The sequence below is a fragment of the Hibiscus syriacus genome, unplaced genomic scaffold (genome assembly GCF_006381635.1).
Source record: "Hibiscus syriacus cultivar Baekdansim isolate YM2019G1 unplaced genomic scaffold, ASM638163v2 tig00110319_pilon, whole genome shotgun sequence".
Taxonomy (NCBI): Eukaryota; Viridiplantae; Streptophyta; class Magnoliopsida; order Malvales; family Malvaceae; genus Hibiscus; species Hibiscus syriacus.
In genome coordinates, this window is record NW_024062678.1 from 3559923 (window position 1) to 3576815 (window position 16893).

The 16893-nt window shown below is 34.8% G+C and overlaps 2 protein-coding genes across 4 annotated transcripts; both read left to right on the forward strand.

The window, feature by feature from the left end:
* The first annotated feature begins 1011 nt into the window (after nucleotides 1–1011).
* On the forward strand, nucleotides 1012–2919 carry LOC120117466 (SAGA-associated factor 11-like). Of its 3 annotated transcripts, none has more exons than XM_039137747.1 (4): nucleotides 1012–1078; nucleotides 1592–1698; nucleotides 1917–2228; nucleotides 2407–2664. In XM_039137747.1, exons 2-4 carry the CDS (start codon nucleotides 1669–1671, stop codon nucleotides 2569–2571), a joined length of 507 nt encoding a protein of 168 aa, XP_038993678.1. In that variant the 5' UTR covers nucleotides 1012–1078; nucleotides 1592–1668; the 3' UTR covers nucleotides 2572–2664. The 3 variants fall into 3 exon arrangements, with proteins under 3 accessions (XP_038993678.1, XP_038993677.1, XP_038993676.1); XM_039137746.1 differs by lacking the exon at nucleotides 1012–1078 and adding an exon at nucleotides 2690–2919 and having other exon boundaries at nucleotides 1133–1698; nucleotides 2407–2592; XM_039137745.1 differs by lacking the exon at nucleotides 1012–1078 and having other exon boundaries at nucleotides 1135–1698.
* An 11004-nt stretch (nucleotides 2920–13923) lies between these two features.
* Nucleotides 13924–15250, forward strand: LOC120117473 (transcription factor RAX2-like). Its single transcript, XM_039137751.1, has 3 exons — nucleotides 13924–14059; nucleotides 14161–14290; nucleotides 14551–15250. The coding sequence occupies exons 1-3, from the start codon at nucleotides 13924–13926 to the stop codon at nucleotides 15248–15250; spliced, it is 966 nt and encodes a 321-aa protein (XP_038993682.1).
* Nucleotides 15251–16893: the final 1643 nt, after the last annotated feature.

Here is a 16893-nt window from a genome sequence, read left to right on the forward strand (position 1 = left end):
AATCAATTATATTATAATATAAGATATTATATTTTTATTTTAATAATATAATAATTTTTTTATATATTTAATAATGAATAATATTATTTATATATTTCAATAATATTTTAGTAAAGATATTAAAATATACTAATTAATATTTTTAAAATATAATATAGTACTATTACTTTAATAAATAATTAATATAATTTATAAAATTTTATTTCACTAAAATATACCGAAAAAATGTTTAAATAACATCTTCCAAACATCATAAAACGTTTTCCAGATGTTTTCCAGAAATGTAATTCATTTTCCAGAAATGTAATTCATTTTACAGAAATGTAATTCATTTTCCAGAATTCAAATTCCAGTAATTCATTTTCCAGTAATTCAAATTCCAGTAATTCAAATTCCAGTAATTCATTTTCTGGAAAACCAATTACAACTAAACAAACAGACCCTAATAGTCACAACCAACATCACTATTTCACTAGCATTGGAGTATGCATAGATCATTTACAAAACCGCTACTTCCCTAGAATCAAGTGGCTAAAAATATAAGCTCAGTTTAATTATGGAGGATGCAACGAGATAATATTAATTTAAAATATAATTGTAGTTTAATAAAAATAAATTAAAATGTCGATTCTAATACTATTTATTTCATTTTTGTTTTGTTTTGTTCATAACTATTTATTTCATACGACTCATTTAGGAGCTGAAAATATATATTATATAGATATATTGTTCTTTAAACTTTAATATTTTGTTTCAGTAGAATGGCAAGGAAGAGAACATATTTTTAAGGTAGAATTGCTTAAGACTTAAGAATGGAAAGAAACAGTGGGCTTCGTTGGGCCATTAGCCTAACCCAACATACAATTTCTTTCTCTACTCGGCCTACGTTATCCAATGCTCCACGGTCATGCCGGATGATAATGCTAATTTGATTAACGGTTGTGATTGCAGAAGGTAGAATTCCATACACTTGTTCCCTCCACGTGGAATCACCCAAGTCGAGAGCATGCACTGGATTCTAAGAGAGGAGTCGACTCCAAACCGAAGCTATGTCTCATGTAGAATCCATTCCCAACATGTAAGCTTTCTCTCTTTTTCTGTCAAATTTAACCACTGATCTCTCCTTTTGTTTCTTGTGTTTTTTAAATGATATAGCGGAATTTATTTAGTCTGTGATTAACGTGATTTCGACCCTGTGGATTGAACCAAAAATCAATTTTCTGAGCCTAAAATTCTTGATCGATTACTATAATCAAGTAATTATTTAGTAAATCTCACTAGTTGATGTTCGAATGCTTTCGAATCCAATCTGCATTTACCCATCTTAAGTAGTTTAAGCTTGTGATGAGCAATTGCAGATTAAATTTGATGGAATTGTCAATTTATGATCAAAATAACTGCTGATGGTTATTTATTAAGTTTGATTATCGTTGTTGCCAGTTTAAGGATTACGAGTTTATTTCCATTTTTCATTTGTGTTTATGTTAGTTTATTGTTTGCAGTAGCATTTGATTTATTTCATTTGGATTTTTTTTTATTTGATGATATTAATCGCTTATTTTTTTTTTCCTCACTAATTCATGTATATCAGCTTGCCGTATGATTGGTAGGTTCTTCCTGCTCTAATTGAAGCTCCAATTGGGGGCTAAGTCTATCTGCTTTGAAGTCATGTTTGTACCAAATGAAGATAATACTCAGGTAACCCTGTTCACTCAGTTGACTCTTTTCCTCTTTGAAATGAAAAACTGAAGAACAATTCTTAAGTTGTCGGTAATTCAAGATTTTATGTACATGAGATGAACAAGATTAAGGGTCTGTATATGTTTTTCCCCTGAGTTCATTTAGAAGATCGAGGGGTGCTTTAGTGATGATTCGATTAGAACAAATTCTCTTGTTTGGATGGATTGTCTTTGCAGCTTTCATCTCACTTTTTTGGGGATCTCTTGGATTCCGTAATTGTTGATGTTGCATCTGAGAGTCATCGGCTAGCAAAGTTGGGCCTTGATCGTAATTTGGAGGAAGAGGAAGAAGAAATGAGTTTATCAGCACAAGCCCGAGCAAGGGTGTCTGACCCTAGTAACAATGGTGAAACAAATGGCAAGCATGTGGTGGATATATTTGGACAAACATACCCTTCTGTTGCCAGTAAAATATTTGAATGCATGAACTGTGGGAGATCTATTGCTGCAGGGAGGTTTGCTCCTCACTTGGAGACATGCATGGGAACGGTGATTCTGTCCCTAATCATCCTATCATATACATTTGTCTTATTTAAATTCAGTATAATGTTCTTTTTGCATCCATGAGGATAGACTGTAATTGTGATTGAGTTACTGCTGTTATAATTGATTCTGTCGAACAGCGTACCTTACCAAGGATAAAAATCTTTGTATTTTCTTGGTGCAGGGTAGAAAGGCTCGTCTCAAGGTTACAAGGAGTACCACATCTGCACAAAACCGTTATTCACGAGGCAGCCCTGTTTTGACGTATTCTCTGAGCACAAATCGTTTATCGAATGGAACACCTGGTGTTGCAGGCGAGTACTCCAATGACACTTACAAGGAACCATGAAAAAAACCTAGAGCAAATGCCGTTAACATGTCATAGACTTGATGTGTAATGCACCTAGTTAAACTGAACTCCAAGTTGTTTCGCCATCAGTGAATTACAGTCACAGGTAATGATCGAGTTTCGATGCGATTTTACAGTTTTAAAGCAAATGCAATTACCCACATAAATTTGTCATAGTTAAATTGAGCTTCAGCATTTGAAGTAGCTAAGGATGAAATGGGATAACTAAGTGCCTACCAGTACCAAATCATCAACACGCAATTGCGGTCAAAAACAACACTAGAGTGTTTTCTGTTAACTTAATTGATTCTTGTATCGAACTACACATGCTAACAAATTCAGCTGCATTTTCAAGCTTCAACGACTTCTAGTAGCGATATAAGCTTCATCATCGTCTCTTTCAGCTTAATCCAATTTTACTGCAATAGATTCGACAAATTGTTTATTTGTCTTGCATTATATATAAACCCTTAGGAGTTAATTATTTTTTTCATTTTGATAAGTTTTCAATTTTTCAAATCTAGTTTAATCCAAAAAAAATATATATGTAAAATAATTCCTTTTGTAATCGGGCGTTTTTCCCAAAAAAATCATTTTTTTAATTTAATAATCCCGATCAGGCACCGGTCAGATTATATTTCTCGATCTAACATCATTTGCAGTAAGGCGCGCCCCCTGCGACTCGCTTTATGTTGACATGGATACACGTGTGAACGGGCAAGGGTAGGTTGGTAATTAAGGGTATGGAGCGGCGTAAGGGCCGCGCCTTACCTGTGATTCTGACACGCGTCAGAAAGGCGCAGGCCCTGCCCCGCGTTATACCCTTAATTACCAAATTATCCTCGTCCGTTCACACTTCACACCCATCCCTCCCTATAAATACCCCAATTCTCAATCACTTTCATCACACCAAATCTTCTCAATTTCTCTCAAATACTCTTATATTCTATTATTAAAGTATATTTTATTATATTTAATATTTTTTTAGTAATTTATTTAATTATTTTAATTGCTTAATATTTTATTTAATTAATTTTTTTGCAGATATAAAATAGAAGGCGGTCTACTTTGGTTGGATAGAAATCATATATCACAATACTTTGTTGATTCGGTAATATTTTAACGTTTTAATTTAATTTATTTATTTATTTAATGCATGATTATTAGTTTAAAAATTAATTTGTGTAATTATTTTTGTTAGGAGAGATATCGTATATTAGATCCTTTTATTAGGAACTTTAAGTTAGTTATACATACTCGTATAATGTTGTATTTAGTATAGGTTGGATTCAGTCACCTAGGTAGATATCAGAGTCACTGTAAGATAGAACCAGACCTTATTTCTGCCTTAGTAGAGCGGTGGAGGCCGGAGACCCACACATTTCATCTTCTGTGCGGAGAATGCACGATCACGCTTGAGGATGTTTTTATGCACCTGGGGCTTCCGATGGATGGAGGTGTGATATCAGGGATAGCTTCCGGTTCTTGGACTACTTTGTGTCGGGTTAGTCTAGGACGTGTCCCGGAAAATTTTAACGGTGGACGGTTACCGTTAAATTGGTTATATGCCAATTTTTGGGAGTTGAGCAAGGACGCGTCTAACGATGAAGTTAAACAGTATGCACGAGCATGCATACAGCAGCTTATAGGAGGGTTGCTGATGCCAGACAAATCGCGCAACCAAGTTCACTGTATGTGGTTGCAACATCTTGGCGACTTTCATCTGGTCGGATCACTCAGTTGGGGCTCGGCAGTTTTGGCTTGCCTGTACAGGGAGATGTGTCGAGCTATTGACTACAGGCGTAATGCTATCGGCGGATGTCTCCTGCTGCTGCAGTCTTGGGCATGGTATCGATTGCCCTTTTTATGTATCGTTGTCAAAAATCCATTTGTATTTACGCTACTCCTGAGGTAATTATAAAACTGATTTTGTATATGAATACTTTTATATAGTGAATAAGAAATTATTTTTCTTGAATAGGTGGTCTACTGATAGGAAAAATAATCAGGAGCTACCTGATGATTTAGAAAAAATTAGGGTGTTAATCAATCAGAAGGTTGGCACACAGGTATGGATTTTAATATTTAAAAATTGATTTTAGATTATAGTTATATAATTAGATTAATATTTTGATAAAAAATATATATATTTGTTTTAGTTTGAATGGGTGTCATATTCTACTGATGATGTGAGGTTGGTGATCCCACCTGAGTTGAGGGGCCCATCAGATGTTTGGATGGCAATGGTCATCTTGATCTGTTATGCGACCGTCGAGTGGCACTCCACTAATCGCGTGCTCCGGCAATTTGGTTGTTTTCAACCAATTTGGTTGTTTTCAACCAATTCCGGAAGCACCTCGCAATATGGATGAGTTGCATAGCACAGATAAACTCGGCAAGACATATACAGATTGGCTGGCGAGACATCGTGGGTCGTGTTGTGGGAGGATCGACATCGGCGTCTTCCCCATAGAAAGTTCATTTTACTTGACCTCTTGATGGTTGCTGACGGTTATTATGAGTGGTTCGACAATAACGGCAAACATTTTCTACTTCCCAAGGATGTACGAGGACAGACCTTTCTGCGACGTCGACAGAGACGTTCACCGACACAGCACCATCGTCCCCCAACTCGTGGACGGAGAGCATTTACCATTTAATACTTATTGTAAGTTTGTTGTATTTAAAATTATTTTGAAATACCAAATTGTTCGATAACTTTCTTAAGTTTGCCACTTATTATCTCTTTTATTATAATCACATATAACGCAAACGTCAAATCTCGTATTATTGTATCATTTTTTTAATCTTCATCAGCGATTATCGAATGACATTAACTTGAAGTAAATTTAAATCAAAGTACAAGAATTATTATTTGATAAACAAATACATCATTTCCTCATCAATTGTTACTTGGTGACAACAGAAGTGGACATGTTTTTCTAGTGTATCATGGGTTTCTACAATGCCCACATCTTATGTCTTGTCTAGATCTTTCTCGAATATCCATATCGCAATTAATTCGAGTGGATTTTGGACGACCACGCTCCCTCAATAAACTCGGATTTGGTACAATCGGAAGCCAATCTTGAACCTCATCAGGGTCTTTATCATTACCTATGGGGGAAACTCAAATTCGTATACCTTAAAAATTTTAGATAGTAGGTATACGAGATCCACAAAATGGTTATAATCTTGACGTGTATGCGAGCAAGCTGCTATCACATGAGAGAATGGATACTTACGAGCTTGAAAAAACCCACAGTCGCACGTTCTGTCCCTTAGATTTACTCTTAACGACACAACTCCAATCTCTTGAAGAGGTCGCGGCAACTCTGTGACACGAAACATTTCATGCCTTCTAGAGAAGCTTGTTACAGACATTCCATTTGATGCAGAAATTTTTTTCTGTAGATCTGCAACTAATATAGGGTGATAGACATGACCGCCTTGCATCCATGTTTGAGCTTGTCCCCCGAGCTTCGCAAAAAACGCCCCCAAATGAAAATATATAATATTTACCAAAGCCGCTACTGGTAAGTGACTTGCACCCTTTAAAGTTGAATTGATTGTCTCTGCCAAGTTGGTCGTCATGTGTCCATATCGATATCCACCATCATATGCGTTCGTCCACATTTCTTTATCGATGAGGCTGATGTAATCGTATCATTCCTCGTTCTTCGCCCGCAAATCTTGAAGCATTGATTCAAACGTTCGAGGAAGTAGTTTGTAACCTGATCAAAAAATGTATAACTTACTAACTTGCTTTCTTTGTAAAATTAAAAAGATCGAAAGAAAATAAACTACATCAGTTTCACTTACCCATGCGCACAATTAATTGACACTCATCATTCTTCTTGTACCTTCCATGGTAGTTCATAGCAATGTGTCGGAGACAATACTTATGTTGGACAAAGGGTAGTTGCCACATTGGACCCAAAGACTCCATTGCTGCTTTGATCCCAGCTCCGAGATCTGAAATGACACAAATGTTTTCTCTCGTGATAACATGTGCACGCAAATTTCGGAGGAAAAAAGCCCAAGAATCTGTATCTTCTCATTCGACAAGAGTAAAAGCAACTGGAAGAATGTTGTAATTGTCATCTTGGACAACTGCCAATAATAAAACTTGCTTGTATTTTCCATACAAGAAAGTATCGTCGATCTGGACCACAGGCTTGCAGTATTTGACAGCATTAACGCACTGTGGGTAAGTCCAAAAAACCAGGTAGAATTGGCATCGATCGCGAAGAACTCGATCATTATGATATGTATAGGTGATTTCGAAGTCCACAATTGTCCCAAGATTCAACCTCCGCACCAGCCTAAACCAGCCTAGAAGTTCGTTGTAAGATGTATCTCATTTGCCATGAAGTTTGACAATGACATTTTGTTTTGCCAACCAAGCTTTTTTATAGGAGACAGTGTACCCATACTGCGATTGTATAGTTGAAATCAACACAGCAACAGCTATATGAGAGCTTGCTTTTACCATAGGCATGATGGCTTGACATATCACTTCAGAGTCCAAGTTGGGATGATCTTGGTTGACCTCTCCAGCACAACATGTGTGAGGACCGTTGTATACTGTTAGTTCTCATCTGTTGTTTTTCCTCTTCCTCTTCGATACACGAACCATCCAACTACATCCATTTTCGCGTCGGGCACAGTAGCATACATATTTTTCGATCGTGGAACTGCCGATTCTGTATTGAACAGAATTGCGGATATTGTAATTTTTTATAGCCATCATCGCTTTTTCCTTGCTTGAAAACTCCAGCCTAAAGATAACTCACCATTATTTATTGATGAGTAATATCTATAGTCACCGAGATGAGGCATATCCGTAAATTCTGGCTCGTACATTGCATCATAATCAGCTTCATATATGTGTGTTGGAGGGTCAGTTTATGCCACATTTGCTGGAACTTCATCTACATCATCATCACCATCGGAGTTGAATTGTGGTGATTCTGGGTGAATGAATAGTTCAGTCTTAGCACCATCCACACCAGGCTAACGAAGCGGTTCTTCTGGTGGAGATGATGGTTCCTCCATGCTCTCCACATTTAGGTCGAAGAACCTACTACTGGAACGCCTTCTCCTTGAACTAGAAGGCATATCTGGACTGAGATCGAAAAATCTCGCAGTCGAATGCCTCCCCTTGGAGCTTGAAGCCATCGTTTCAAATAGAATCTGCACAGATTGTTGTGTCGATGGCATCTCCATATTAAGGTCAAAGAAATTTGCAGATGAATGACTTCCCCTTGAACTGGATGCGATGTTGCCATACGGATTGTTTGTGGACCCACCTCGGTACATATCGTAAGGAGTTGCGGATGAATGTCTCCCCATTGAAGTTGATGTGCCGGCACCATGATGTGGATTTCCAATTATGGCATTAAAATCATTACACATTACTGTAGTCGGGCTGTCAACTTGATCAACTTGTTCAGCCAGCCCATAGTGTGAGCTTAATGGCTGACCCCGAACAACACGCACTTGAACAAACTTTGCATACATCTCAATATCGTCGTCTGAATAATTACTTTGAGAATTAACCATCATTTCAACATCATCATTGTTCGATAGTTTGAACGATGTATAAATTAATGGCAACAATGATGTTGGAAATCTATATTGCAACGACGACATTCTTCTACTACTTCCAATATGAACCTTCCTCGAAACCTTCGTTATCAGCTCCTCAAGAGTTATGTTTCTCTTGAATGATATTTTAACACGCTCATTTGATATGAATACAACGTCAGTTTCATCTTCTCGAATTTCTCCATTATAATAAACAATAGCTGAAAGTCGCGTCATTCTTAGAGTTTAAAAGTGCAACAATATTATATCTGCAAAAAAACAACTGAAACAAACTTGATTAAATAAATAATATATGACCAAAAATATAACAGAATAAATTTTGTACACATAAACGTAAATAATTTAAATAATATAATTTTATATTATTACCTACATCGTAAAAAAATTTCGACGTATGCTCCCACTTTCTAATTCTACAAACACAAAAATTAATTGAAAACAATTAGTATAATATTTTTTTCAAATAATCATATATAGTTATAAAATAAATATTATAACAAAATTTCCTTATAACGAAAGATCGAGCAAACTTCTGAATCGAATATAAGATGATTGTTGGATGTTATTTACTTATTCAAAGGATTGTTGGTGAGAGAGTTTACGGGAGACGGCTATTTATAGCCGAGAGATGATGCCTTAAAGCTGAGAAGTTTGGGAAAATAATGCAAGGCGCGGTCCTTGCATCGCACCTTGCATTATGCATGTTTGATAATTGAATAGCGCGGCTCTTGCCCCGCGTTATATCTTACGTGACGTAAGGCGCGGCCCCTACCCCGCGCCATACACACATGTATCCATGTCAGCATAAGGCGCGCCTCAGGGGGCGCCTTACCCCACGTGACGCCAAATCAACATATAACGCGGTGTAGTGGGCGCGCCTTACTACAAAGGGTATTATATTAAAAAATATAATCTGATCGTGCCTAATCGAAAATATTAAATTAAAAAGATAATTTTTCAGAAAAAACGCCTTATAATCGTGGGTTATTCATGGATAAATATTCCATTTCCTATATTCATTACTGTTGACAAATCTTACAATCAGTCGGTGGTTGTGTTTCTTTGCTAAGTACGGTCATTTTTCACATGTTTTTTCTTCTTCAAATCATAACACATGCTTTTATTTATTATGAAAGAGAAATACGCATAGTGTGTGATTTGGAATCAGAACGAATTGGCCATCTTTTTTCCGTTATAATTTGAGACTCTCCTTAATTATTACAGCAATTTTAACTTGGAAAATTACTCCAATCTCGCGGCTGTATCAAACGTCTGAAATTTCGTCTATAAGTACAGTACAAAATTCTCATTTCAGTTTTACAAATTATCATTCAAAATAAATTCCTTTGAATTTTTTCCAAAAAAAAATAGAATAAGTTTGAATATATCAGAGACACATATAACCCAATACTAGCTAGCCGGCGACAATAGCGACGCACGTGTGTGAGAGAGTTGTTTCATTACATTACCTTATAAAAAGAAAATATAGCCCTTTAAATACCTTTCTAAAGATATTTTCCTTTCTAACGTAGGATATATGCTCTTATTTCTTTTGAACATTACCAACACCAAATTCTTTTTGCCCACGTATCAAATATACATAGATATTGTAAGCACAGGAATCCAATCCCCATCTCTAAATTCATAAACACTAAATAAAAATTTCATCAAAAAGGTTGCCAATAAAAATAGTCACGACCATATGATTTTCTTAACCATTATAATTGAATTTTAAAAAACATATATATATTAATATAGTTAATGATTAATGAAAAAATTATCATACGCACCCATTTTTTTCAAAAATATTAAATTAAATTTTGTATGAACCAACATATGTCATTTATACTTTATCCTATTAATATTATACTAAATAAAATATTAATTAAATCAAATAAAATTATTATTATTTCAACATATTTAATTTTATAAATTTAAATGCACTTAAACATGTATAGTTAAGAATTTCGAGATTATATTTAAATTTTTCATAAAAATATTATCAACAATCGATGAATAAATAAAAATATGAAACGCTAATTGAGTTAGTTTAGTTCATCAAAAATTATAATTGGTGCAGTATATAAGAGGAATTGAATATAATATATTTTCTGTTGAAAAAAGAATATAATATCTTTAAACGTTTAATATTTTTTATTTACAAGTAATGAAAAAAATGGAATAATATAATAATAGATCGTTCAAAAAATAAAGGCGTGCAATTACAATAGTTGATTGATTGATTGGTTACCGTGTGATTTCTGAGCGAGCTCTCATCTCAGCCAACAAAACCACCACGTCATTCAATTACAGTCCATCTAGGAAATTATGCGTATTCGCTGTGTGTCAGATTTGAAAAAAAAAAAAAAAGATGGTAAAAGCGTGGCAGAGAGAGTGGAGAACGCGCGAGTGAAGCCGCTCACACGTGGGACCAATAAAGAAACGTCCCAACTGCAGACACGAAACTCAGTGCAGAAATGGACGAGTTTCGAGTCACGACCAATAGGAAGCAAGAATCTTAAAATGATTTTTTAATTTAATTATTTTTAAGGACTATCCATTTCAGAAAAATAATTAGATTAATATATATATTCTGGCATTGTAACATGCAACATGTTACATCACCAGGGACAGATTAAAAAAGCTTTTATCTTTTACAACAACAACAACAAAATCCAATTTAGTTCATTTCAAGCTTTCATACCACTTTTTATTTGATTTTTATGTCCAGGACTTTCTTTAAGGGTTTTTTTCAGACATACCCTCTATTTGTCAAAATCTTCTTGTTACGTCCCAATCTCTTCTAAAAGTTTTTATTTGGACAGTTTGAAGTTATCTTTCGAAATATCAACCTTACTCTATTAACTCTCACCCTTGTGTGTCATCAAATCGACTTTGTTGTTTGAAAATAATAGTAACATCAAAAAAAAGTCAAATATTTTATGACAATGTCATTTTTCTCTTATAAACGTATTCTTTCTTTAAAAGATGTTAGAATGATAAATAACTTTTTTATATTAACAAATATTTGTAGATCATGGATGTACTTGGTAAAAACACAATACCCAACCTTAAATAAAGATGTAGCAATGACAAGGAAAACAATTTCATATGAACTAATGTAAGGGCTTCTTTGGCGAAGATGGTATTTATTCTTTCATGAACTAAGTTATTTCAATAGTTAGAAAGATGATTGTTATTTCTAGAAGTTTTACGTTCAAGTATCATAGACTACATAAATGTTAGAACTTTTATTGTTAAAACCTTTTAGTGTTATAAAAACTGAAGCGGGTACAACATGCAAGCTTTAGTTTGCATGTATCCAATGGTCAACGCAGAGGAAGACACCTGTCTTTCTTTTGTGTGTTTTTTTAATGTTGGACCTAATCATATATTACTTGGATTAATTAATTTAACCACCAGGTTGTTATCTTGATAATGAAATATTAACATAATGAAACCTTTTTAAATTGAAATAACGTTAAAACATTTACATCCTTCAAATTTTTTGAAAGGTTCCACCGAAAGGTTCCTTTTCTAGAAAAAATCCAAAAATGTCAATTAAAAATTGGTGTGCTTGTTAATCATACACCCTTTTAATAGCATGATTCATAATTAAATATGGATGTGCTTCTTGATTATATCAATAGTACCCTTTTAATAGCATGATTCATAATTAAATATGGACGTGCTTCTTGATTATATCAATATTACCCTTTTATTAGAATTTATTAGAATGATACAAGGATTTCGGTGATTTCTCCAATCTTGTGACATTTTAAATTTTTAATGAACATTGTATTAAATATTATCTCTATACGTATGATTGGAGTAAGCACATTAATTAATTTAATCAATATATTAAAATAGAGCCTATAAGGTGATTGTAAACAACTATTTGATTAGAGTAAGCACATTTGATCAATTAGTCAAGTTACTCATATTTATTTACTCGTATTCACTTAGATCATAAGTTATCAGTGAATAAATCTACAATTAAATAATTATTACTTAATTTAATCTTAATTAATTTTTTTATAAAATGAAAAAAAAACATTTATAACCTTTGATCTGGATGAGTATATATATCTCCTTGTATAAGTCTGTGAATTATAAGAATTACGGAGAGAAACTGAATTGGTAAATCATGTAAAGATGATGTGTTGGGAAATGAAGTATTCAAATCTCATTGCACTGTTGGCAACAGACAGTGATAAAAAGTAGGAACCAATTAGTCAACGTATCTTTGCTTACAATTACGTGTTTATTATTAAGACACTAATAAAAAATAGCAACCGCATTTAATTTCCAAAATGGTACCCTAGACTTGCAACCAATTATTCACATGGGATACGATTAGTTATAGCTCTTAAGTCAAGCCAAGACCAGTGTCCGGATTAAACTAATTAATAGCTCCATTGTTTAAAATATATACATATTCTCCAACTCCCTGTCTCGCATAACATGAAAAGAGTTATTTTTAGCAGGGAAGATATGCTCCATTATTGATTGGAATGATAATATTTCTAAATAAGGGAACCATAATATTGTTTTCAAAAACTCATTTTGATTTCATCAGTTGCAGTCACAAACAAAGCTAAATAGCTAATTGGATCTAACCATAACATAAAGCTATTGTATGTTGAAATTTTTTATTACTGGTTGCTAATTTATTGGGTTTATGTAGACCTTAATACAGCGCTTCGTTACCAGATAAACTAACCTTTGGAGGATAATGAAGCCAAATAACATTCCTTTCATCAATATATGTTGTTTCCATTTTAATATTATTCTGTCTCTTGGAGTAGCCAATGCGAGGTGAATTGCCATGAGCTTGACCTAATATTGAGGAAAACAAAAAGCAAGGGTCATGGATGTTTCTTTTTTTTCCATTTATGACAAGAATTTTAAAAAAGTTTGGTATCCCAACGTTGATGGCAACTTACCCATTGGAGGAATAATCCTTGAAAGCATGTGTTTTTATGCAGACGTAAATGCAAAAGTAGGGGGAATAAATGAGCAAACAAGTCCGTTTATAGAAAGGGATTTTACCTCCAACAGGCTACACCAGCAAGATGTAGAATATCCAGTAGGTAAGATTAGGGTGCTCATTTCCAAGGGAAAGGATTGTGGCTGTAAAGAAAGGTCCCTCCCTATATAGGAAATGTTACAACACAACACCATCTCTATCCCTGTGTATTTGTTTTGCCAACTGTTACTCATTTCTTCTATATGTACTGCCCAGTGACGCGTCAAACAGTTTTCAGTCGGTCGGAGACACCTGATGACAAAGTAGCTGATACTCAATTAAGTCTAGTCCAGTGTCAATAAGTAATGTTAATGGTGGAAATGTTATTTTTCCAACAAATTTAAAGTGGAGAGCAGTTAGTTATGGAGATAATTTTTAACAAAAATATCCAATAAATACGAGGCTAATGCTTTATGGACTTTGGATACCTTGGAGAATGCAGAGTTTAAACATTGACGATGAAGCAAAAATATTGAGATGGAAAGTTGTATTAGCTTAGCTAGCAAGGATTAATATATATGTAAGAGTTAGAAACCGTGCTTGTCATTTTGGCTTTTATGTACAAGTTCATTACCATTACCAAGAAAAATGTGGCTTATTTATTTATTTATTTATTTATTTTCTAGGGCTCAAGTCTTTGTTTTTAAAAGGCTGCAATCCATCAAAGTTTGTAATGAACAAGGGAGAGGTTTGGTAAGTGCCAAAGAGAAGAGATGGGGAGAGCTCCTTGCTGTGACAAAGCAAACGTGAAGAAAGGACCATGGTCTCCTGAAGAAGACTCAAAGCTCAAGGATTACATTGAGAAATATGGAACTGGTGGGAATTGGATTGCTCTCCCTCACAAAGCTGGTATATATCTACCACATGGATCAGAAATGAAAGATACAAGATCCCTCTTTACTTCTTTTCTTACCTAATTAATTAATTTCTTCTCGTCTCTGAAATATCAGGCCTTAAAAGATGTGGCAAGAGCTGCAGGTTGAGGTGGCTTAACTATCTCAGGCCCAACATTAAACATGGCGAGTTCACTGATGATGAAGATAGGATTATCTGCACCCTCTTCGCTACCATTGGAAGCAGGTTTTTCTCCTTTTCTTTTCTTTAATTTAATGACTTCTTCCGTTGGAATATTGATGAAATATAACAAGAAGAGAAATAAAAGAAAACCCTTAAACTTGAGAAACTTGTTTACATCAGGAATCTGATACTTTCTGATAATTCTCCAACATGCATATACCAAGTTTAATTTATTCAACATCATCGCCTACAGCTATTAAGAAAGTTATTCACGGATTTTACTTGTTATGGAACGTTTTCTTTTCCAACATTCGATGTTGCAGATGGTCAATAATTGCTGCTCAGTTACCAGGCAGGACTGACAATGATATCAAAAACCACTGGAACACCAAACTTAAGAAGAAGCTCATGGCCATGACTAATACTTCTCAAGCACAGAGAAAACCACCTCCATTTCCATATTCTCATCAAGCTCCACCAGCTTCATCACGGTACAAAGGTTGCACTTCTTATTACACTCCAATCTGCACATCTTTGACACCCTTCGAACCCATGTCATCGTCCCAACCGTCCCTTTTGAACAATGATCACACTACCTTGGCAACCAATTCCTCTCTTATTCAAACCCCAGAGAGTTTGGTGAATCATATGATACAGAATTATCCAATGAAAGAAAATTTTCTCATGTTTGGGAGTGAACCAAGCTGCACTTCCTCTGATGGTTGTAGCTATGGCAGAGAGATGAAGCAAGAATATATGAGCTTTCAGGGTTTGGGAGCCTATAATGGGGGGTGTGAAGATAATCAAAGATTCATGTTAAACTATGGCACCAGCAATGGAGGTGAAAATGTTAACCAATGGATTGAGAAACCAAGTGGATACTATGGAGAATGCCCATTAGATTATAATCTCGAAGATGTTAAGCGGCTGATTAGCTCTAGTGGTAACAATTGGTGTGACAACAACAGCTTCAGCTTCGTTGATGAAAACAACACACAAGATAAAGTCATGTACTACTACTGATGGAACTGAGTGCAGAAAGATTTGATGGGGTAAGGGCCAAAGCTGAGGGATTGCTATGTGAGAGACAGACAGATAAAAAGACTTTCAGTTTCTGGGTTACTGTGTTCTGAATCAGATGAAATGAAACATATATATATTATTTCTGTGTTTGACAGTATCTGCCCCTGTAAAGCCTTTTTTTTTTCTTCGTTTCTTTTCTGGAAATGGTCATGTTATTGTTTGTACGGACCCTCACTCACATTCAGAAATCAATGTTTTTATGAAAACAAGACATGTAATCATCATTTACGAACAACGGCTAAATTAAATAACTGACACTATTTTTTTTTTTTAATTTTTCCTTTCTAACATCGTTTGACTAATATTTCCAGAAGTAGCATCCTTTCTGTTGAGTTGGCAAAGGCGCGTCTCCGGGGACGCGCTTTACCCGTGTTTTCGCTGAATTGGATGCCACGTGTGGAAAGCGCATCCCCGGGGACGCGCCTTCCATTAAATGTCATAAATGCCCCCATCCGTTTTTCCTAACTACCCCTCCTCCTCCACTATATAAACCCCCTCAACCCTCCCTCATTCTTCACACCAAAATCATATTCTCCTCTCTTATATAACTCAAATTCTCCAACTATTTGAGTTTTAAATTTGTTATTAGTGGTAAGAAATTTATTTTTATGTTAGTATTTTTTTAAATAGTTATTATTTTTTATATTAATATATTTATGTAAATATTATTTTTTATTAAAATAATATTTATATAAATATTATTTATTTAGAATTATTAATTTTTTTTGCTAATTATATTGTTTTGTCTACAGTTATAATGGAAAACGAAATGCTGTTGCGATTGGATATTGATCATATCTCCAGACATTTTAGCGATATGGTAATATTTTTTTATAATTAATGTTAATATTTAAATTTATTTTTATTTTAAAGTTATTATGAATTTATATTAATTTTTATTTTTTATAATGTATATTATTTAGGATGCTGATCGTATTTTAGAGACTTTTATTAAAAATCCACGTATACCGACACCGGAACGTATTTTGCCATATTTGGCTTCTGCCGGGTTCGGGTATATTGCAACAATTATAGGCGGTTGCAAACTCGAACCTGTCCTAATTTCTACACTGATTGAGAGGTGGAGGCCTGAGACACACACTTTACACCTTCCATGTGGAGAGGCGACAATTACATTGGAGGATGTCTCTATGCATCTGGGGCTTCCCGTCGACGGAAATATGATGTGTGATATGGCGGATGGTGATTGGCAATCAATGTGCATTGATTATCTTGGAGCTGCTCCGCCAGAGTTTAATGGAGGTAGAATAGCTTTATCTTGGTTGAAAGCTAATTTTGAGGTTTTAAAAGAAAATGCTTCAGAGGATCAAGCAAAGGCATGTGCTCGGGCATATATTCTACGAATAATTGGAGGAATATTGATGCCCGACAAATCTCGCAACCAGGTGCATTGTATGTGGTTGCGGCATCTGATCGATTTTGATGAAGCTGGAAGATATAGTTGGGGTGTTGCAGTTTTGGCATTTCTCTTTAGAGAAATGTGTCGGGCGACAAATTATAAGAAAACTGCTATCGGTGGATGTCTTCTGCTTCTACAATCATGGGCGTGGTTCCGCATGCCT